This window comes from Hemicordylus capensis, chromosome 1, assembly GCF_027244095.1.
Source record: "Hemicordylus capensis ecotype Gifberg chromosome 1, rHemCap1.1.pri, whole genome shotgun sequence".
Taxonomy (NCBI): domain Eukaryota; kingdom Metazoa; phylum Chordata; class Lepidosauria; order Squamata; family Cordylidae; genus Hemicordylus; species Hemicordylus capensis.
The window spans coordinates 43,377,377-43,399,524 of NC_069657.1; the positions used below are offsets into that span (position 1 = coordinate 43,377,377).

Below are 22,148 nucleotides of genomic sequence, written 5' to 3' on the forward strand. Positions count from 1 at the left end.
CCCTGACCCCCCCCCCCAATTCTCTTTAGTCTGTTCTGTCTGTAATGTGCCCTCAAGAACCTACGTGTTAAAAAATGATGCTTAACTTGCCGGGGGGCGGGCCTGGGCATTGTTCCCTTTAAGATGTGCGCATGTGCATCCGCTCACAGATTTATTTTTTTTAGTCCACTCAGTTAATTTTAGATCCCGCTCAAGTTGAATCAATAAGGTCCCACTCTGAATGCATGTGTGTGCACACTGCCTTGAAACTGCCACCCAGAACAAAATTCATTCTGCACACAGATGGAAACAATTAGAGAGAACTGTGCATGGCGGGGGTCTGTCCCACCATGACCAGAGGAGATGTAGTGAGGGGAGGCCCTGGCAGAGCGCTCTGGCCAGAGATGGAAAAAATTAGAGAGAACACTGGTTGGGGGGCAGGGACTCCAAAGGCTTTTATGTCCAGGCTCCAAACCTACCTAGGTGCCATGCTGCTGCCAGGCATGGCACCAGTGTTCCCTCTAAGGTGTGTACGTGTGCATCCGCTCACAGGTTTTCTTTTTTCTTTTTTAGACTGTTCAGTTAATTTTACATCCCGCTCAGGCTGAATCAGGAAGTTCCCACTCAGAATGCACATGCGCACACACTGCTTTGATACTGCCACCCAGAACAAAACTTATTCTGCACACAGAGGGGGAAAATTAGAGAGAACTGTGCATGGCGGGGGTCTGTCCCACCATGACCAGAGGAGATGTAGTGAGGGGAGGCCCTGGCAGAGTGCTCTGGCCAGAGCCATCGCAAAGCTGCTGTAAGGAGCTTACTGCCCAGTGGGCTGACAAACAATCTCATGAGAGGACCAGTCTAATGGGAATATGCCTGAGCCCAAGGGCACTATCCTCATCCACAGACTGCGAGCTCATGAGCTGAGCCAGCCACTTAACCACCAGGGAATCCAAGGGGGCCTGTTCTAGTGGGCCCCCCGACTATACTTACTTTAAAAAAAACGCAAGAAAAATAAAACTCTCCCTCTGTATTTGCATGCCCCCCAGAGGACATCCCCACACCCCATCTTCAATAGCCTGGAGATAATTTGAGTCATATATCTACATACTCTTCTTCTACATACTCTTCTTCATATATCTTGAGTCATATATCTACATACTCTTCTTCCCGACAGCTGCTGTGTCTGAAGGACTGGAAAGAACTTTGCAGCAACTGGAGTGTCTGTTCTCAACTGACTCTCATTCAGACCAGACTATTCACTGGTGGTTTGAAGATGAATAGCAACCTGAAGCAAGCATGACGTCCCTGGCCAACGTAATTGCTTCCCAGCAGTCTGAGTGGGTCTCCTTTAATGATGGGCTGCTCCTACCAGTTGCCTCCGAGGGTAAATTCCTTCCATCTATGAAGTAGGCTGTTGCTCCCCTGTATCACAATAAATAAGTTACTCAAAAGTAACAATGCACTATTTTGTCCCAATCCAGATCCCCCTGTGGGCTGCAGTGCGCATAGACAGCTCTTACATGTGGGGATTCCTCCATTCATTCCAGTGAAGGGGCAGACCCATGGCTGCATCCCTCTGTGGGATTTTGAGCTTAAGAATTCATGCTGTACCAAGAAGCCTCTACTAAAATTATTAGTGAGTTCCTGGCATGTAGGGAAATTCCCTATACCTGCAGTTGTCATGGGGGAGTGACTCCTACTAGAGGGCCCTACATGTAACTCCAGTCACTTTTGTGGGGTTCTCAAATCAGAACTAACAAAAACCAGAATTTTTTTTCCCAATTTCTAGACAGAACAGTTTAACAGAAATGTTGAACTTTTGACCTTAGAACATACAGTTAGGGGTGTGCACAAACACTTTTTGCCAAAACAGTTTGCCTCGAACTGGGGCCAGTTGATCATGGACCGAACCAGGCCCAGTTTGGGTGAACCGGTCCAGCACGATAAGGGGGGCAGAAAGTGAGTGAGTAAGCTGCTTACTTGGCCAGCACTTACCTCCTCACCGGATCCCCCTTTACAAGTATATCCCCCAAACCAGTTCGGCCCAGTTCAATGGTTGGACCAGACACAGGGCTGAATCAGTTCGAATCCAGTTTGGATTCAAACCAGCCAGATTGGTTCCATGCACATCCCTACACACAAGGGGGAACAGGCAGCCATTTTAGAACATAAGCAACTTAATTCATAATGCAAAACAAGCAACAAAATGGAAGATTAACCATCATCCTTCACACAACTTAGCAGCACAGTAAAGTTCAGTGACATAGAAATGTGCTGGACCGTGTTGAAATGAAGGTTGGGCTAAAAGAATCATTGAGTTATTTCCCATTCTACAGCTCCTTCTGGTCTCACCCACCAGAACTACAGGCTATAAAAATGTGGTACTGGTGCTGAAACCTAGTTGGCTTGTGCTAAGTTCTCCCCTTTCTAATTCAACTTTACCCCATGACCTGCTGTTACTGTGAAATGCATTTCTCCACCCCACCACCATATTACTGACTGCCAGGAACAGGGAATGGTCAGTATGATGCAGGGGCTGCCCGTTCATGAGGCAAGGTGAAGCAAACACCTCGAGTGGTGGTGGGTGACTTCAAGGCATTGGGACTAGGGATGAGTCCGAACCGGTTTGGAGGCCATTGGAAAGGCCTCCAAACTGTCCGGAACTGGCCAGTTCGGTTCGGGTGGAGGGGGTTCCTCTAAGGGCGGGGGGGTAGAATTTACCCCTCCCGCCGCTCTTCCCCCTCCAGCGCCTGTATTTTCTGTAGGAATTGGGGTGGCAGGATACCTCCCCGCCGCCTCTCCTGCCTCCTCAATGCCGCCTCCAGGACGGGGTGGGCGCGCGCGCGGCTTCGTTTTGCAAAGATCCTGTTGCTGCCGAGGGACTCACGGTTTCAAAAGTAATTACTGCTGCCAATGGTATTAAACCCGAACAGAAGCCGGCGCAGGTCTCCGCTCCGGCGCCTCTCCGCCCGGCAGCTCCCCCATCCTGAGCCGCCGCCACCGCCCAGCAGCCACTGAAAACAGCTCCGCCAGGGAGTACTCGCCGACGCGCCGCGGTGCCCAGGCAACCCTCACTTCTGGCTTCCATGTGACTCCCCCCCCCCCACATACAGCGTGGCAGAATGAAGGCAGCCATGCTGTATGTGGGGGGGAAGTCGCATGGAAGCCGGAAGTGAGGGTTGCCTGGGCGCCGCGGCGCGTCGGCGAGTACTCCCTGGCGGAGTTGTTTTCAGTGGCTGCTGGGCGGTGGCGGCGGCTCAGGATGGGGGAGCTGCCGGGCGGAGAGGCGCCGGAGCGGAGACCTGTGCCGGCTTCTGTTCGGGTTTAATACCATTGGCAGCAGTAATTACTTTTGAAACCGTGAGTCCCTCGGCAGCAACAGGATCTTTGCAAAACGAAGCCGCGCGCGCGCCCACCCCGTCCTGGAGGCGGCATTGAGGAGGCAGGAGAGGCGGCGGGGAGGTATCCTGCCACCCCAATTCCTACAGAAAATACAGGCGCTGGAGGGGGAAGAGCGGCGGAAGGGGTAAGTTCTACCCCCCCCGCCCTTAAAGGGAGACGCCCCTTCGGTGCCGGTCCAGACCGCTCCGGACCATGCACATCCCTAATTGGGACAAATTATAATTGCATTACAAAGGGGGAGGTTAAAAACTCCATGTGCGGCTGTCATTTTCGGTGGCAGCCCCACACTTATTACATGTTGCTCCACCCCAAAATAGAGACACCCAAAACTAAATGCCCTGTGAAATTAAAACTTTACAAACCCTTTGAGAAAATAAAAACAGCAGTGTGAAAAAACCCAAACCAAACCACTGAGTGTGATGCTACATTGCTCCCTTCTACTTTGTGCTTTTTGTAGGTCACTCTGAAGAACCTCTTGAAAGGTTTCTTTCCTCCTCTGACACTTCCTCTGAAGCTGAAGGTATCCAAAATCTGGATGGAGAACTTCAGACTCTTGCACAAGCTGACCTGGGAGATGCAATGGTCAAAGCAGCTGAGAACCCTGCACCAGCAAGTTTGCTTGAAAACCATCCATCTCCAAAACTGGATCGATCTTCATCCTTCAGCACATGGGTCCAGTTTGAAGATGAGCCCTGGACCAGCACTTCACCAGAGCAGACACATACAGGTTGGAATCCTATATTAAAGGAGTAGTAACAAGCTACACTAATACTGATCTTCTGTCCCAGCTAATGCATGTTTAGTTTAATTGATATTGAGGGACAGTAGAAAGCTAATGTCTGCATTTCCTCTGCTAGCACAGTTTGAGGGCTTGTGTGTTTTGAAGGCACATGGTGCAAGAAACTTGTTAAAGCTAAGCAGGTCTGGATCTGGATCAGTGCCTAGATCAGGGTTGCCAACGTTCCATTGCCCGAATAAGGGACACAAGTTGGGGGGTGTCGTGGGGAGCAGGATGCAGGGGTAATCGGCATACTGCTTGAGGTTATTCTCACCTTCGTGGCCAATGGTAAACTCACTTCAGCATAATGAGTAAAAGACGTTACCTGGTTCTTTACTTAGGGATTTGATCTTATTTTTGCTCCCTTTGATTATTGTAACTACACAACCTCTTCCTCTTGTGGGGAAGGGGGAGAAACAGTAGGACTGCTTCTGCCAAGAAGCAAAGAGTGGGGATTCTCTTACTGCAGTTCTAAAGCAGTGTAAGAACCTTTGGGGGGGAAATGCTAGAAATGAACAGGTGGACTGATTACAGGCATCCCTCGTTATTCATGGGGGTTCCATTCCTTGCCTACAACCACGAGTAATGAAATTGCAGATAACGAGTCATTGTGCCTATGGGGAATTGCAGGGTTAGATTCCTGGAAGGTCGAAAATCATGGGGAGAAAGGCCCAAAAGTGTTTTAAATGGCAAAATAAATTGTCCTGCCATCCTCTGCAGGCCTCCAGCTATCCAGCAATGCGCACCCCCACCAGGAGTCTACATTCTTCTCCTTTTTTCCCCCACAGGGCGGGAAAGTTTGTTGGTTTGATTTATATTCCACCCTTCCTAAAGTGGCTCAGAGCGGTTTACACTAAAATAAAAAACTAATGAAAAACAGATTAAAAGTTACAATTAAAACTAGTTTTTTAAACTAAATGAGTCACAAAATGGTGGCCGGGAATGACCTTTGAGATCATTTCTGTCTGTCTCTAAACCACAGATACATGAAATTAACCCCTTTTTTGCTTCTCTTCCCCCCCCCCGCGTATAATGAGTTGGGTGTCAATTAACCGATCGTGGATACACATAGCTGCAGATAACAAATCCATGTATAGATTGTCCACCTGTATCGTCAAATCTAACTCATAAGAAGAGCCCTGCAGGATCAGGCCCAAAGCCCGTCTAGTCCAGCATCCCGTTTCGCACAGTGGCCCACCAGATGCTGCTGGAAGCCACAGGCAGGCGTTGAGGGCATGCCTTCTCTCCTGCTGTTACTCCCCTGCAACTGGTACCCAGAGGCACCCCACCCCTGAGACTGGAGGTGGCCTGTAGCCCTCCGACTAGTAGCCATCAATAGACCTCTCCTCCATGAAGTTATCCAAACCCCTCTTAAAGCCATCCAGGTTGTTGGCTATCATCACATCTCATGGCAGAGAATTCCACAAGTGTCCAAGTAGCCTTTCCCAAGTATATGATATCTACTGTCCATGTAGCCTTTACCAAGAATATGAGGAAGGGATTTGTACTTACGTTCTCTTCTCCACCAGTCTCCTTGTGAACACCCATAAATTTTCCCCAACGAATGTGGCAACCTTATTCCTGTGCTATAATTGTGCTGTGTTCTTATCAAGTCTATTAATAATCTGGTGGCTATAGGCCTCAGAAGCAGGATGCTTCTCAATACCAGCTGCAGGAAGAAAAACTCATATAGTGCTGTTGTCATATTCTACCAAATTATAGGTATGGCAAACACAGCAGACCATGCCTTAATTGTCGTCGTCACCCCCCCCCCCCACCCCACACACACACACTCCCCAAATTCATTTGCCCTAGCTAGGTATGCATACAAGCAGTACCTGCCTCCGCCCCCATACAGTTAATTTACCTACCTCAGAGACATGAAAGCCCTGACTGGATCTCCTAGACTCTCAGTGCCAGGCAATAATAGCACCAGTGCATCCACTACCTGGAAGCAGGCAGGCAGCACTCAACACAGTAGGAGAACAGCAGCAGAACAACGGCATGGTCCCTCAAAAGGAGCAAAGAGTCAGTCGGTAATGGGCTGGATGAGGGATAACAAACTGAGACTGAATCCAGATAAGACGGAGGTACTCATTGTGCGGGGTTGGAACTTGAGAGACGATTTTGATCTGCCTGTTCTGGATGTGGTCACACTTCCCCAGAAGGAACAGGTACGCAGTCTGGGGGTGCTTCTGGATCTGAGTCTCTCCTTGGTGTCCCAGGTTGAGACAGCGGCCATAAGTGCCTTCTATCAGCTTCGGCTGATACACCAGCTATCTCCATTTCTTGAGTCAGATGACCTCAAAACAGTACTACATCTTCTGGTAACCTCCAGACTAGATTAATGCAATGCGCTCTATGTGGGGCTGCCCTTATACATAGTCTGGAAACTACAGTTGGTCCAGAATGCAGCAGCCAGGCTGGTCTCTGGGTCATCCAGGAGAGACCATATTACTCCCGTATTGAAGGAGTTACACTGGCTGCCAATATGTTTCCAGGCAATATACAAGGTGTTGGTCATAACCTATAAAGCCCTAAACAGCTTGGGCCCTGGGTTTTTAAGAGAACGTCTTCTTCGTTATGAACCCCACCGCCCATTGAGATCATCAGGAGAGGTCCGTCTGCATTTGCCACCAGCTCGTCTGGTGGCTGCTCAGGGATGGGCCTTCTCCGTTGCTGCCCTGAGGCTTTGGAATGCACTCCCTAGTGAAATAAGAGCCTCCCCATCTCTGACATCTTTTAAAAAGTCTCTAAAGATGCATTTCTTCACCCAGACTTTTAACTGATATTGTTTTGATTGTTTTAATGTTTTTAGAATATTGTTTTAAAATTTTAAATTGTTTTAAATTTCCTGCTTTTAATTTTTTTTTTGTTTTTAATTAATGTTTTATTTTTAATCTTGTTGTAAACTGCCCATAGACGTAAGTTTTGGGTGGTGTAAAAATATTATTGATAAATAAATAAAGAGGACCCACATGATGTGCAGTGCTCTCTGCCTCTTTAAAGCTCAGCCAGCAAAAGCAGCCTGGCTGCCCATGCACAGGAGAGCTTGTGGTTACACAGGAGGCAGGCAAGAAGTCAGGCCTCGGTTAGCACCGCTTGCCCGCCAAACAGCTGATCATCATGTTCGTGAGGAGTAGCTTGGCTGCCGGCCCGTGTGGGAGAGCTTCTGATTGGCAGACACTGGTGTGGAGGCGATTGGAAGTTGGAGCTGGCAGGATCTGTTGAAAATGGCATCCCACATGGGACCACTGCTCTCCCCCAGAAATATGGAGTGCCTGCTCTGGGATTGCTAGCAACTCTAGCCTGGATAGGAGATTGCCAATGTACAACCTGTTGGGTTTCATCATGAAAGAAAGGCAGGCGGTAAACATTTTATTGAGCCTTGTACAGACCAGGCTTCCTATGGTTCTTTAAGGCACGGTGGCTAGGCCCTTGTCTAGTCTGTTGATTGAAGAAGTCATCTCCCAGGCTCAGTGCTTTCATAGGACTTTCCAGTTGTCCACCACCCCCCCCACCACACACACACTCTCAGGGGGTCAAAAGGAATCAATTACATGGGAAGGCATAGCAGACTCTCACCCTTTAGCATAGTAATGTGGCTACTGCTATAGGCAGTAATGAGCTGGATGAGGGATAATCAAAGCTGAATCCAAGCAAGATGGAGGTGCTCATTGTAGGGGCTCAGAATCTGAGAGATGAGTTAGATCTTCCTGTGCTGGATGGGGTTATACTCCCCCAGAAGGAGCAGGTGTGCATTTTGGGAGTACTCCTGGACTCAGGCTTCACCCTGGTATCTCAGGTGGAGGCCATGGCCAGGAGTGCTTTGTGTCAGCTCCGGCTGATTCAACAGCTGCACCCATTCCTTGAAGAGGATGACATCAAAACAGTGGTGCATCAGCAGGTAATCGCCAGGCTTGACTATTGCAATGTGCTCTACATGGGGCTGCCTTTGTACATAGTTCAGACACTTCAGTTCAATGCAGCAACCAGATTGGTCTCTAGGGCAACCTGGAGAGACCATATTATGCCTGTTTTGAAGCAGCGGCACTGGCTGCCGATATGTTTCCAGGCAAAATACAAAGTGCTGGTTATTACCTTTAAAGCCCTGAATGGCTTAGATTCGAGTTATTTTAGAGAGGGCCTTCTTCTACACGATCCCCACAGCATGTTAAGGTCATCCGAGGAGGCCCGCCTCCAGTTACTGCTGGTTTGTCTGGTGGGCCTTCTCTGTAGCTGTGCCAGGGCTGTGGAATGCTCTCCCAGCAGAAATCCTTAACCAGAATTCATTGCTGGCCTTCAGGAGAGCCCCTAAAACCTGTCTGTTTGGCCTGGCCTCCCAGGGTTCTTAATTTGATGTAAATTGTTTTTAATTGCTGTAAATGTTCAGCCTGGTTATCTAGGGTTTTTAACTGTTTAAATGTGTTAATTGTTAGCCAGCGTGGTGTAGTGGCTAGAGTGCTGGACTAGGACTGGGGAGACCTGAGTTCAAATCCCCATTCAGCCATGATACTAGCTGGGGTGACTCTGGGCCAGTCACTTCTCTCTCAGCCTAACCTACTTCACAGGGTTGTTGTGAGGAAAAACCTAAGTACGTAGTACACCGCTCTGGGCTCCTTGGAGGAAGAGTGGGATATAAAATGTAAAATAAATACATAAATAAAATAATTAGTTCTATGCTATTTTTATAGTTTTGTTTTTAATTGATTTAAATAGCTTTATTTTGATGCAAACTGCCCTGAGCCATTTTTGGAAGGGCAGTATATAAATTCAATTAAGAAGAAGAAGAAGAAGAAGAGCTTGAGACGCTAGATCGTAAGACCAGGAAAATAATGACCATCAATCATGCTCTGCACCCCCGCAGTGATGTAGATAGGCTATACCTCCCTCGCAGCTCAGGTGGAAGAGGAATGCTGTAAGTCCATCAAACAGGAGAGGAGGAGAATAGAGGCCTTGAAGAATATATCAAGGACAGTGAAGAAGATGCACTTCAAATGGTCAATAATGTGAAACTATTCAACACCAATGAAACAAAGCAGGCCTACAAGAAAGAACAAGTCAAGAACCGAGCAGAAAAATGGAAAAAGAAGCCACTGCATGGTCAATATTTGCACAATATCAGTGGAAAATCAGACATCACCAAGACCTGGCAATGGCTTAAGAATGGCAACTTGAAGAAAGAAACAGAGGGTTTAATACTGGCTGCACAAGAACAGGCACTAAGAACAAATACAGTAAGAGCAAAAGTAGAAAAATCAGCAACAAACAGTAAGTGCCGCCTTTGTTAAGAAGCAGATGAAACAGTGGACCAACTAATCAGCTGTTGTAAAAAGATCGCACAGACTGACTACAAACAAAGGCATGACAAGGTAGCAGGGATGATACACTGGAACACCTGCAAAAAATACAAGCTTCCTGTATCCAAAAATTGGTGGGACCATAAAATTGAAAAAGTTGAAGAAAACTTTTAGATTCAAAAATATTATGGGACTAGTTCTGACTACAAACAGACAAACATCTGCCACACAATACACCAGATATAACTGTAGTTAAGAAAGAAAAACAAGTTAAAATAATTGACATAGCAATACCAGGGGATAGCAGAATGGAAGAAAAAGAAATAGAAAAAATCACCAAATACAAAGATCTACAAATTGAAATTGAAAGGCTGTGGCAGAAAAAGACCAAAATAATCCCAGTGGTAATTGGCACCCTAGGTGCAATTCCAAAACAACTTGAAGAGCACCTCAACACCATAGGGGCCACAGAAATCACCATCAGCCAATTACAAAAAGCAACTTTACTGGGAACAGCCTATATTCTGCAACGATATCTATAACAGCAACAACATTGACAATAAAATTCAGCCATCCTAGCTGCTTGGGAAGGACTCGATGTCTGGATAAAACAAACCAGTCACTAACACCTGTCTGACTGTGTAAATAAATAATAATAATAGTTGTAAAAACAATGAAAATGTGCAATGTGACAGAGATCCTGGGAAGGGACAACAATAGCATGGTAAATAACTGTTAACCATACAAGGGGATCTTCATAATATGTTAATTGTGTGGCATTGGACAGGACCACACAGAAACATCTCTCTTGTAGTGCAAGGGTTACTTAAGAACAATGCCTTAAAGAAGTCTACAAGCCCTACCTGACTCCATCTCCCACACACACACACACACACACACACCAATTTTAACCAAATTATTCCCCTTGTAGGCTTCTAAAAAAAGTAGCTAAAGGGGTCATCACTAAAAAGTAAGGGAGCCAGTTCTCCTCTTCCCCCACTCCTGGTAATTCAAGCTCTGCTTAAGAAGCAGGCCTCCCAGTTAAAGTATATCTTATATTGAGGTTAAAAGTAAGCAAGTTACCAATCAGATATCTCTGGAATGAATTATACCCTGGAATGTAGCAAGGCATGAAAACTAGAGCTGAAAAACGTGACATCTAGCCCATTCTCTTCTCAAGGACTTCTGTCTGTTTCCAAATGTCTCAAGTAACTTGGACTTTATCTCTCATTCTGGGGGAGGCATTCTCACAATAGAGCAAATATCACATGGAGCTCATTGTACTGCTCACTCGGAAGCTGGAAAGTACAGAGTAGAGAATAATGCAGCAGAGGAAAAAGAAGCAAGCAGTAACAGAAAATGAAAAGTTGGGGTGATGCTAAAATCAGTGTGAATATCTGATGCTAAAGGAAAAGACTGCTGTAGCTAAGGTAACTTGAAATTTTTAGGAAGTGTGTAATAGAACTGAAACCAATCTATTCAGCAGGGAGATTCTTGTGCACATTGTTCTAAGGTCGTTGCTTTCAAAGAGTTTGTTTTCCCCTTTTAAACAGAAAACCAACCCAAATGATCAGGGGTTCAGAGGGGGAAGGCAAAGGAATTAAAATGCCCAGGTTCCCCACAAGAGGATCTCCAGTGTAGTGGTTCATATTGATAAATTTGGGGGAGGTGCAGGAGGAGGCCCTAAAACCATGTTTTGCCCCAGGCCCTAGGTTACTTCACTGCAGCTGATAGGTACTGTTGTTATTTAGGTCTTTAAAAAAGAAAAGCCGTACTCAAGCACTCTGAAAGTGTCTAGGGCAAATATGTGCAGAGGGATCAGGATCCTAGGAACAGGGCCCACCATTGCCCACCCCCATGCATCTGTCATCCCTGTGTGCATAGAGCCTACGAACCGTAAACTCAGTCTTTGTACCTCTGGTCCGATTCCATGCTATCTGAGCCCTTGTAAAATGCAGGGTGAAAGCCTACTTATGCACATGTAACTTGGATGCACATAAGCTCATGTTCACAAGAGAATGACCAATGTCTGTTGGAATCCTGATTCATTTCTTCCATTCATTTCTAAATACTTTCAGAATATCTGAATGGAGCTCAAGATTAGAAGTATGCATATATACATCTATTAGTTTATTAGCACCAACACTTTCTCTTGTCACCAATATTTTAGTTAGTTCTAAAGAAGAATTCCCTGAAAAGCACAGTTCAGGTGTGGTTATTTGTGTAATAGCTTCTGCAGTACAGATCTATGCAAATAGTTCAGTTTCTTTACAATCTCCCTATGTCCTCCAGCCATCCTTTTACTCCTTTGTTGTCTCATAGTCCAGCTGCCTCCCCGGCTGACTTTCTGCTACTGATATGCACTTAGGGTCATTTAGCAAGATAGCAGTTTTATAACGGCTTCTCTTAACAAACACAAAGTAATCTTATATAGATTACAGAAACAACTCCATTCTCCTTTTCCTTCCTCTCCTTTTTTTTTTTTTTTCTGACTCCACTCCCCACACCCTCTATGTTATCCCCACTGGGACAAACTTCTAAACAAAATGTAAAATATAGTGGTTAGAATACAACAATAACTTTGCTGCATAGGTATTTTTATATAGAAAAAGAGTGCCCCCCGCCTCTCTCACTAACATGAACAATGCATGCCTGTCTATTCAGGAGCATGAACCATCTGTTTCCAAGTGCAGCTTTATGCCAAATGCACTAGGAGTGAAATAAGCACATGTGCTTATAGCATGTTATACTATGTGTATAGTTTTCCTACATAAAATGGATATCATCCAGGTGAAGTGGCCTTTAAAGTGGGAGTGAGCTACATCTGCACCTTCCAGAGGCAATTTGATGCTGCTCAAAGCATATTGTTAAAATCCTGATCATCTCACCTTTTAATTGAGAGCCCAAGTTCCTAAACCACATGGTTTTAGAGTGGCTTTTAAGCTATGGCTGCAAAAATACATATTGCCAGTGTCCCTTCCTGATGAGTTTTAAAGAGAGTTTGATAACCCTAATTTTCTGAGAAGCGTCTTAAATCTGTGTTTAATTTGTTCAGTTTTAGCCTTTGTTAATTGTGTTAATTCTTATTGTATTGTATATTTATTGTAAGCTACCTCAAGCAGCAGTGTACTGGAGGGGCAGAGTAGAAATAAATTTTACTGCATTGGTGCTGACTATGCAAAACATGAAAAGTTTTGTTCTGTGTTCTACTAACCAAAAGGTCAAACTTGGACATGTGAAAATACCCAAATCTCTGGGGTCAGGGAATAGAAGAAATCCACTTGGGTGAACTTGCAAAAGACAGTGGCAGCAGAAAGAGGGAAATTGAGCAGGGGACTGTCATGATGACTCCTACCAGAGCCAGAGGAAGCGGGGGGGGGGAGGGGGGAGGGAGTTCACTGAATTCTTGTCTGTAAGGGATCACAGACCCACTTTCCATATAAGGTACCTGAGGTAGGGGAAAATGTAATGTGGCAAAACCCTCCCAAGAAGGGCTGAGCAATCTTAGGTCTTCAAAGGTGTGTGACTAAGGCAGACCCAGAATGAAGAGTAGCACACTTCACCAAGGGTTTATGATTACATTAAAAGAAAAACTAAGATTATGCAGTAAGATCAATTGTCTCTTCATAATGCAGATTGTAAAAGTTTTCATTAAACCTGGCAACTCTGACTCCAAGCAAAACAGGAAAGAAAAATATAAGTTCCCTCACACATCTAACTGGACTGGCCCTAACTTGTTACTCACTTCTTGCAGCCTTTGCATTTCCCCAGCAGCTCTCAGCTTGCTGCTTCCTCAGGGCCCTCCTGGGACAGAACTAAAAGAACAAAGCTTTCTCTTCTTCAATAGGTGGTCAGGTGGGTAGTTCCCACCCACTCCTTGGGATTGGTCCTTCTAATTTGAATTTTTTGGGCTTTTCCTCCTTATTAGGAAAGGCCTAGCCTGCTAGATGTTGCTCTGAGTGAGGTCTAGTCCTCTCCCGAAGCCCTACCAACACTACAGGGGCACAGAAGGGACAAACTGTATTTCTGAGTGGGCAAACTGTGTCCCACATAATAGATTTCTCAAACAGGGGGCGGGTGGGTGGGAGGCAAACTACTTGTCTGAGGAGGCACTTGACCCCCTTTCCCTGCCCCACTACAGCCATGCTTGGCAGGAGTGGACCCATCAGAGTAAAAACTTTATGATGTCAAGTGGAAAGCCAAACATTTGCACCCCATTTCTTATGGTTTGTTTTATAGCAAGTTAAGAGCACTTGTAGGATGCACCCACCAGTTATCCTACAGGACACTCGAAAGGCACTTCCTTGCCACTGATTCAATATTTTGACTTTTTTTAAAAAGGGGTGGGGAGAGGGAAAGTTAGTGTCTTCACAGTGGGGCTCCAGTTATTAGCTTGCTTTCCTCATGGAAAGTTTCTCTCCATGAAACTTTTCAGAAACTACTCTGTCTGTTTCAGTAACACTTTATACTATCTGATGCCTTCATTTCTTACTATCAGGGCTGTCCTTAGGTCAGGGCAAGCAGGGCGACCGTCCCGGGCCCTGCTCTTTTAACCCCCATTAAAATTAACTGGAAGGGGGTCCTGCACTAGGGATGTGTGGAACAGGTCTGACGGTTCGGTCCGGGAGTTCATGATCAAACTGAAACACACACACACCCCCGCCGGCGGTTATGTCCGGACCGGAACTGGACTGCTGGGTCTGCTCCGGCAGGTCCACAAACTAAAAAAAAACACCTTTTAATATGTAAAGAGTAACTACCTGTAGCCCCTTCGGGGGGGGCCTTGCTGTAGCTGCGGGGGGGGGTCTGCGCGGGTTCCCTCTCCCCCTGCCGGCCTCCCTCATCACCACTGCGGCCAGGTAAACTTAGTATTTTTGGCCCTTTGGGGCCTCCATAAAAGCAAGCGGCCGCCATTTTGGCCACCACCGTGCATGTGCAGATGCCCTCTGCGAGGCCTGCATGGCACAGGTGGCCACTCGCTTTTACGGAGGCCCGAAAGGGCCAAAAATACTAAGTTTACCCGGCCGCAGCAGTGATGAGGGAGGTCAGTGGAGAGAGAGGGAACCCGCGCGGACCCCCCACCCCGCCGTGGCTACAGCAAACCCCCCGAAGGGGCTACAGGTAGTTACTCCTTACATTTTAAAAATGAAAACAAAAAAAACGTTCGTGGACCGGGACTGGAGGAGGGGTCAATGGGGGCCGGACTAAACTGGCCCATTTCTGTTCGAGGCCACTCCGGCCTTGAACCGAACCAGCCTGGACGGTTCCATGCACACCCCTATCCTGCACTGGCTGTTTTGTCACAGGTCCAACCTGCACCCCACCAGGGCTCTCTAAGGACTGCCCTGTTACTATCTAGCCTTTCAGAACCAATTTTGTGTCACCTAGTCCCATACACTTCTTTGTGTCTCATTTCCAGCCTTTTCTCCAAAAATATTCTGCTGGGCTTGTCCCCCATCAGGATCTTCTGAGAGACAGCCCCTAACTTCAGACAGCAGTTGGACAACTACTTCTGAGAACACCAGCAGTCCAAGTATCACTCCTTCCTATACAGATCTACAGTCCATAAATACTGAAGACCTGATCAGTGGTGGAGCATCCGCAGCAGATTCAACTGGTAAGGCAGACTTCCTACTCTATCCTCTCATTTGAGCAATTGTCCTTGGGTAAACTGAATTTCAATCTTAATTTACAATGAATCTTGGATCAACCTATTATTATACAGTGTCAAGACAGGTGCTTCAGAAAGATAGAAACTGACAAGTTCTCTGATAGGCACATTCTTGGTTCTTCTTCTATTGCTTCAGATATCAGAGAGCTCACTAATGAGGCTATGAGCATTTTGACACATGCTTTGGAAATCATTTTAATTTGTACCTGGAACATCATTGCTGCACACTTGCATTCCCTTTATTATCCTGTGAAGGCTTCTCCTGCTTCAGCTACTCCAGCTGGTATCTAGCCCAGAATGTATATTGCTGATGGTAAAGATTAACCATGCTTCAGGGAGGCTATTGAGTCTCACAAGAGTGCCATGCCATGATTTAAGGTGGATCACATCAGTGACCCCAACAGCATCTGCTTCTTCAGATAAATGAAAAAGCAGAGAGAGAAACAGACAAGATGCAAGAAATTGATTTGATATTTTGATATTTTTTTAAAAGGAATAAAAAGTTAGTGTCTTCAGTGGGGCTCCAATTATTAGCCTACTTTCCTCATGGAAAGTAATCTTATGAGATCACCTTGTGGAGCGGGGTGTGTGAAAGAGTGAGAGCATGTCTGTGTGTGTCCCCCCCTAACAACTTTGTAATGTCTGGATCCATTTGGATCAAATTTGGTTCAGCTGTAGTGCCACATAGGTGATGATGTCATCCACCCCAGATCAAGATGGTGGATGCGTGAACTTTTGAGGTGGAAGTGGGCTAATTTGTGAGCCAAATTGCACCAAACTTGGTATACATGTTAAGATTACAGAGGGCATTAAAAATTGATATCCCATAAATGAATTCCAGAACCCATTTCAAGATTATGGCTGTGTGCATCTTCCCACCCACCTCCAAGAAATTTGCAATGCCTAGAAGTGCTCTGTGGGCGCCAGGAGTTAAAATCAACTTGACGGGACACTTTACCTTTAGAACAATTTGAAACAAATTTAGTTCATTTGTAGTGCCCCATAGGGACATTTCAGTGGTGTGTTATCCTATGCACAGGGCACCCTGTTCTTACAGTCAAGACTCTGATAACTACTGTTTTGCTGCATTCTACATGTTGCATTTGGTGTTTAACAACAAGTGTATGAATTTTGAAGATAATAATTATCAATTAGACAGATTAGTTCTTATCCTAACTTTTTTTTTTAATTGGAGCAGCAGTGCTGGAGAAGAGTGTGTTAAACTCTTTCCCTTTTTCCTGTTTTCATCATCTAAATCCTCCCCCAAAACTACTATTGGCCCCACTGGAGAAAAATACAGGTGCCTGCATTTGTCCTGCTGCAGAGTAAGTGGCAGCTCAAAGGAGGGGTGATATAGATCAGTAAAATGGATGGAGAGAGAGAATTCTCCATCCACCTCCACTGCTGCTGTTCTGATAATGAATCTCCTGCTTCACAAATATTCGGTCCAAAGAGAGAAAGTGTCGTGTCCTGTCCTGCAGGCAAGAAGCCATGAGGTGAGGCAAGGCAGTTAGGGTTGCAGAACCTGGAGAACCCCAACTGCGCTATTTGCTCTGACAGGAAGCAAAGATGGAACAAGGTCTTAAATATCTCCAGGCTCAGAGCACACCTCCCAGGCTCTGCTGTTCTGCCTCCCTGCCTGCTGGAGAGCAGAAAAGGAAGCACACTAGCCTGGAGGCCAGCTTTGCCTCTCTGCATCATCTTCTCTGGCTCGGAGTCCCTTGTTTCCCTGGCATGGAGGTGGTCTTAGCTGTGCAGGGTCTCTGGCTTTGCAGTATCCCAGATGGCAGGCTCATGGTATCGGGGCTTGGCTGTTGCAGTCAGATTATTCCCCACTCCTCAGGGTCAGATTTTGCAGTATTGCTGAGGGCAGGGGTAATGACAGAAAGAAACAGGCTATGTTCTTAAAAAATCAAAAGGGTCTCAAGTTGCAATATGGGATTAAAGTTGCATCCCTAATGTGTAATGAGATACAGCACATTGTGTTCACAGGTGACACTAAGGCACATGTATGCTGTTTCTCTGTCCATGGCTTAACCAAATGAAAAACTGGATTCTTTTGCAGCCAGTGCTGGGACAATTGTAAGACACAGTACATTCCTAAAATCAATACAAAGTCGCCAAGCCCCTGACCGTTTAGCCACAGGCCAAATTGCAGCGTTAGTAGGGCTTCTGCCTCAAATCTTACACAATTCCAGTGGCTTGCATCTAAAGCAGATGCACAGTCTGTGGTCTTTGGGGGCAGTGCTGGGTTAAAAATGGAAAATGGTACCAGATTGTTCAGGTCCATGCCTATAAGCTACTGAACACACTGCAAATAACATTTAAGTCCCTAGGTACAAAAGGAACCTCATTTTGGTTTTATTAATAACGCGTTGCATTGGAAAATAGAAGCCACAGTCAATAAAATAATCTAGTTTTTAAGGGCAAGTTTGTCTGTTTGTCCTTGCAGTTGGCTCACAACAATGTTTGAGAGCAAGTTAGAATTGTGCAAAGTTCTGTACTGTACACAGAATGCCATATAAGGCTCAAATCTGCAGCACCACAGTGAGCTAGTTTTCTCATGGTGAAATAAATACAAGACTAGGAAACTTGTACTTTCTTGATGTGGCTTACAAATGGCAGGAGATCAAACTTGTGAGATTTTAGTGCTACCACTAACTACTGTAGTTTATAACTCATTGCATACGCTCTGGCGATTGGAGTATGTGTTTTGCCAACTGTACACACCAAGGTGACATTTCCCATCATGATAATCAAGCAGTGATCCAACTCTATCCCGAAGGACTGGCAGGACCACACAGTGAGTGGAGACGAGGGGAGAGTTCCTTGCACTGAAATAAGACTCTGCTTCTTTATAGCTTACTGTGGTTGCTTTTAAAGCATGGGAAAGGATAAGGAGATCATACCGGTAAGAAGTAGAAGAATGTGGTACAGCAATGATGAGAGGTTAGAGGATCAATTTTAGGCCTAGCTGTTCTTAGGCACAGAAGACTAATTGGAAGCAGATTTCATATAAAAGAGAGGGTAGAATCGAGAAAGACCACATGGGCCTAAAAGTTGGCTATTCCCCTTGGAGTGATTTGTCCTAGATGGAGGCTGTTGCAGGTTATGGGGGTTATTTCCCTGTCAAGCCTCAGATTACTTTGTTGCTAAGTTTGTATGTCAGTGTGTGCATTACCATTTTAGAGCGTTAAAAGCCCCAAATACAAATTGGCGAATTCACGGTGGGTACAAGCATTCATTTTGTTTCCTCCTTGGGTATTGATTGATTAAGTGCCCTCAAGTCAGTGTCGACTCTTAGCGACCATATAGATAGATTCTCTTCAGGATGATCTGTCTTCAGCTTGGCCCTTAAGGTTTCTCAGTGGTGCATTCATTGCTGTTGTAATTAAGTCCATCCACCTTGCTGCTGGTCATCCTCTTCTTCTCTTCATCTTTTCCCAGCATTATGGACTTCTCAAGGGAGCTGGGTCTTTGCATAATGTGTCAGAAGTATGATAATTTGAGCCTCGTCATAGGAACATAGGAAACTGCCATATACTGAGTCAGACCACTGGTCTATCTAGCTCAGTATTGTCTTCACAGACTGGCAGCGGCTTCTCCAAGGTTGCAGGCAGGAAACTCTCTCAGCCTTATCTTGGAGAAGCCAGGGAGGGAACTTGGAACCTTCTGCTCTTCCCAGAGCGGCTTCATCCCCTGAGGGGAATATCTTGCAGTGCTCACACATCAAGTCTCCCATTCAGATGCAACCAGGGCAGACCCTGCTTAGCTATGGGGACAAGTCATGCTTGCTACCACAAGACCAGCTCTCCTATTTTCACTTGAGTCATTTGTGCCTCAAGTGAAAATTGTGGATTGATTTGTTCTATGATCCATTTGTTTGTTTTCCTGGCTGTCCATGGTGTCCTCAAAAGTCTTCTCCAGCACCAAAGTTTAAAAAGCGTGAATGCCTTTTCTGTCTTGCTTCTTCAGAGTCCAGCTTTCGCATCCATAGAGTGTCATGGGAAAAGCCATTGTCCGAATGATTCGAATCTTTGTAGGTGTAGACATGTCACGGCAGCTAAATATCCTTTCCAAGGCCTTCATTGCAACCCTACCAAGTGCTAGCCTGCAGCGTATTTCTTGACTGCTGGATCCTTGACTGTTGATGGTCGATCCTAAAAGTTGATGGTCAATCCTTGGGTATAATGGGTGCATATTCTACGTGATCTTCCTTCTGGAAAGAAAAATTGTGATGTGCCAAAAGTTATTGGACTGAGAGCTGACAAATCACTGTTGTGCACTGCCTCTTTAAGAGGCAAATCCAGAAAGCCTCATAAGGCCATGTGAAAGAACTGTGGAAATTGATAAGTTGTCCTCATTTCCTTTTTCCAAATTTTACATTTTTTATGAAGTAGTATTTGTCAGTGAATTGTTAGCAATAACCTGAATTATTAGAAGACTGCTGTGCACTGATCTTCTCACATATGCAACAGTACCCAGGGGTGACTCCCTACCCCCCATGAGGCAAGATGAAGTAACTTACTGCACCATGGGCAAGAAAGTACAATTTCTCCACCCCCTACTGCAGGTGTCGCCCACCTGCCTGCTGCCACCTCATCTCTGCTGGTGCTCCTGGTCTCTTTTTTTCAGTGTTCCCCTTCCTCACCAGCCCTGCCCAATGGCACGCTGGCCAGCAGCACTGACACCGCCCCTCTCTCCCCTCACCTTGCAGGTCCATTCTCTGTCCTGGGGCCAGCATATGCCCCTGCTTATTTGATACAATGTGAGTGAGTGCATTGTGAGTGAATTTGAGAATGTGAGTGCATTCAGTTTTGCCAGCCCCTGTCTCTCATTGCTGCAACTCCTATAAACAGCAACAGTCTGTCTCATAGAGAGGTTGCCAGAAACAATTTGTTTTTCATTGATGGACTGCACACCCCTTTGGCTGGCAAGAGAGGGTGAGGCTGGGTCACTTCACGTTCTTACATCAGCCCCTCTCATTAGTTGGGTACCTGTCACTTTATAATGCTTTTCAAATTATATTTATACTACCCAACTGAAATGGTTCTAGGTGGTTAACATCTAATGAGGTCATTCACACAATCAAAAGTTGTGTTCTACCTGGGGTTGGGAGCTGTGTGTGCTCTCAATTTTCACAAATGAAAATTGGGTAGAACACAGTATTCTGGATTGTGTGAATGCCCTCTATCTTGTATGGCTTCCCCTATTCAGGATATTTTGGGACCATTAACACCCCTTTAGAAACATTCACTGGCCTTCTGGACTATTGGCAAGCATCCTGTCAAAGGGGAATGACCAAGTTGCACACTACTTCTTGTGTAATAATGTAACTATTCCCATCCTTTCATTCTGCCTGAAGGGCTGAAGCATTTGCCTCCAAACTGGGGTTTGAGTTCTAGTTCTGTAGTGAACAGTTTAGAGATGTGGTGCCCTGTGCAAGAAACAGGGAAATATGTATGTGCTCTCCATTCTCATACTCTGTTTTCCTCTGAGCAGCTCTTAAACCAAATCCCCTGAACATTTACTATTTCATTTTAATTTTGCGGGAGTTTAGAAAACAGATTGGGGGTAATACAGGATCAACAGCAGAACCGTCGAGAGAAACTTCGGTGAGTATGCAGATAGTGTAACCTGTACTGCAACCAAAGTGTGTGCGAATGCATGCACACACACACACACACACACACACACACACACACACACACACAGAGAGAGAGAAATGGCAGTGCTTCTCTGTATTTGACCTCTTGTCTACTGCTGAAGAAACACAAATATTACAGAGGTTCTATTGCTCAGATAAAATGTGTGTTAGGTGTTCTGGCTTAGTTAAATCCAGAGCCTGGAGCCCAACCTTATATGGGTATGATAGAGTGTAATGTGATCAATGTGTTCACCGATTTATACAAGGACACTTTGATTCGTCCTTGATGAAAAAAATAACTTAAATTTATAGCTGAGTCACTGTATTACAGTCTGCTTATATAGATCCTGTACAATACAAAAATTTCTAGAATATTTTACATCTTTTCCCCTTCTCATTAAACACCTCGCACACTCAGGAGGAGGAAAATAAAGTATTGCATTCAGCTAGTGGAATTCTTCTTCGGCCCAAATCATGGCTTGGATCGATACTGGAGCTCCAGGTAGCATTGGAATATGTAGGCGCCTGCACAGATACCTCCTGGCTTTAGTTTTGAGGTTTGCTGATGGTTATCACAGAGGCTCAGAAATTGGGATGGAAATTAAAATGTGCACTACTATAATTTCCTGAAATGTCCTGAAGCAGATTTTGGAGCAAATATTTAATTTAGTGGTTGTGCAGAATGGCATAATTGCAGATGATTTAATCCCTGACTGCAGTTAATGATATGCAAGGCTTTGGAAAGTGGGAGAGCAGAAAGTTGATGATGATTTCATAGGAGTTTGGATCACATGGAATAGAATATTCAGACCATCAGCAAAGTTCTAAACACATTTACTCTTAAAGCACACTCTGTACAGTGGGTCTTACTGCCTAGTATGTGTAATTATGCTTGCAGTGTGAAACCCTAACAGGCCATCCCCAACACCCTGTAAATAATCCTGTTATGGTTTTACCCTTAGCTGCTCATCTACCCACAGTAAAAACTGAATATGAGTTTAAGTAATTATGGGTGTATTATATGGAATTAACTGTTCATCTCTGCATGGCTTTTAATGAACAGGCATGGGGGTGGTGAGGGGGAAGGTCCCCAAGGAATCTGTACTGGGACCAGTGCTCTTTAACTTGTTCATAAATGATCTAGAAGTTGGGATAAGCAGTGAGGTGGCCAGATTTGCAGATCACACCAAACTATTTAGGGTAGTGAAATGCAAAACAGATTTCGAGAAGTTCCAAAAGGAGCTCACCAAACTGGGAGAGTATGTGACAAAACAGCAAATGCAGTTCAGTGTAAGCAAGTGTAAAGTGATGCATATTCGGGCAAAAAACCCCAACTTCATACATCTGCTAATGGAGTCTGAGCTGTCG

The 22,148-nt window shown here is 45.4% G+C and overlaps 1 protein-coding gene across 5 annotated transcripts in view; it reads left to right on the top strand.

The window, feature by feature from the left end:
• The window catches only part of STON2 (stonin 2), a 103,273-nt gene that overhangs the window by 17,391 nt on the left and 63,734 nt on the right, over positions 1–22,148 (top strand). Inside the window, exons 2-4 of one of the 5 annotated variants that reach the window (XM_053287673.1) lie at positions 1,157–1,296; positions 3,842–4,111; positions 14,882–15,079. In XM_053287673.1, coding sequence (XP_053143648.1) covers positions 3,964–4,111; positions 14,882–15,079 — 346 coding nt within the window. In that variant the 5' untranslated portion in view covers positions 1,157–1,296; positions 3,842–3,963. Of the gene's footprint in view, positions 1–1,156; positions 1,367–3,841; positions 4,112–10,745; positions 10,893–13,557; positions 13,689–14,881; positions 15,080–20,705; positions 20,749–22,148 lie in introns of those variants that run through there. The other 4 variants (XM_053287672.1, XM_053287675.1, XM_053287676.1 and 1 more) reach the window with 4 other exon arrangements.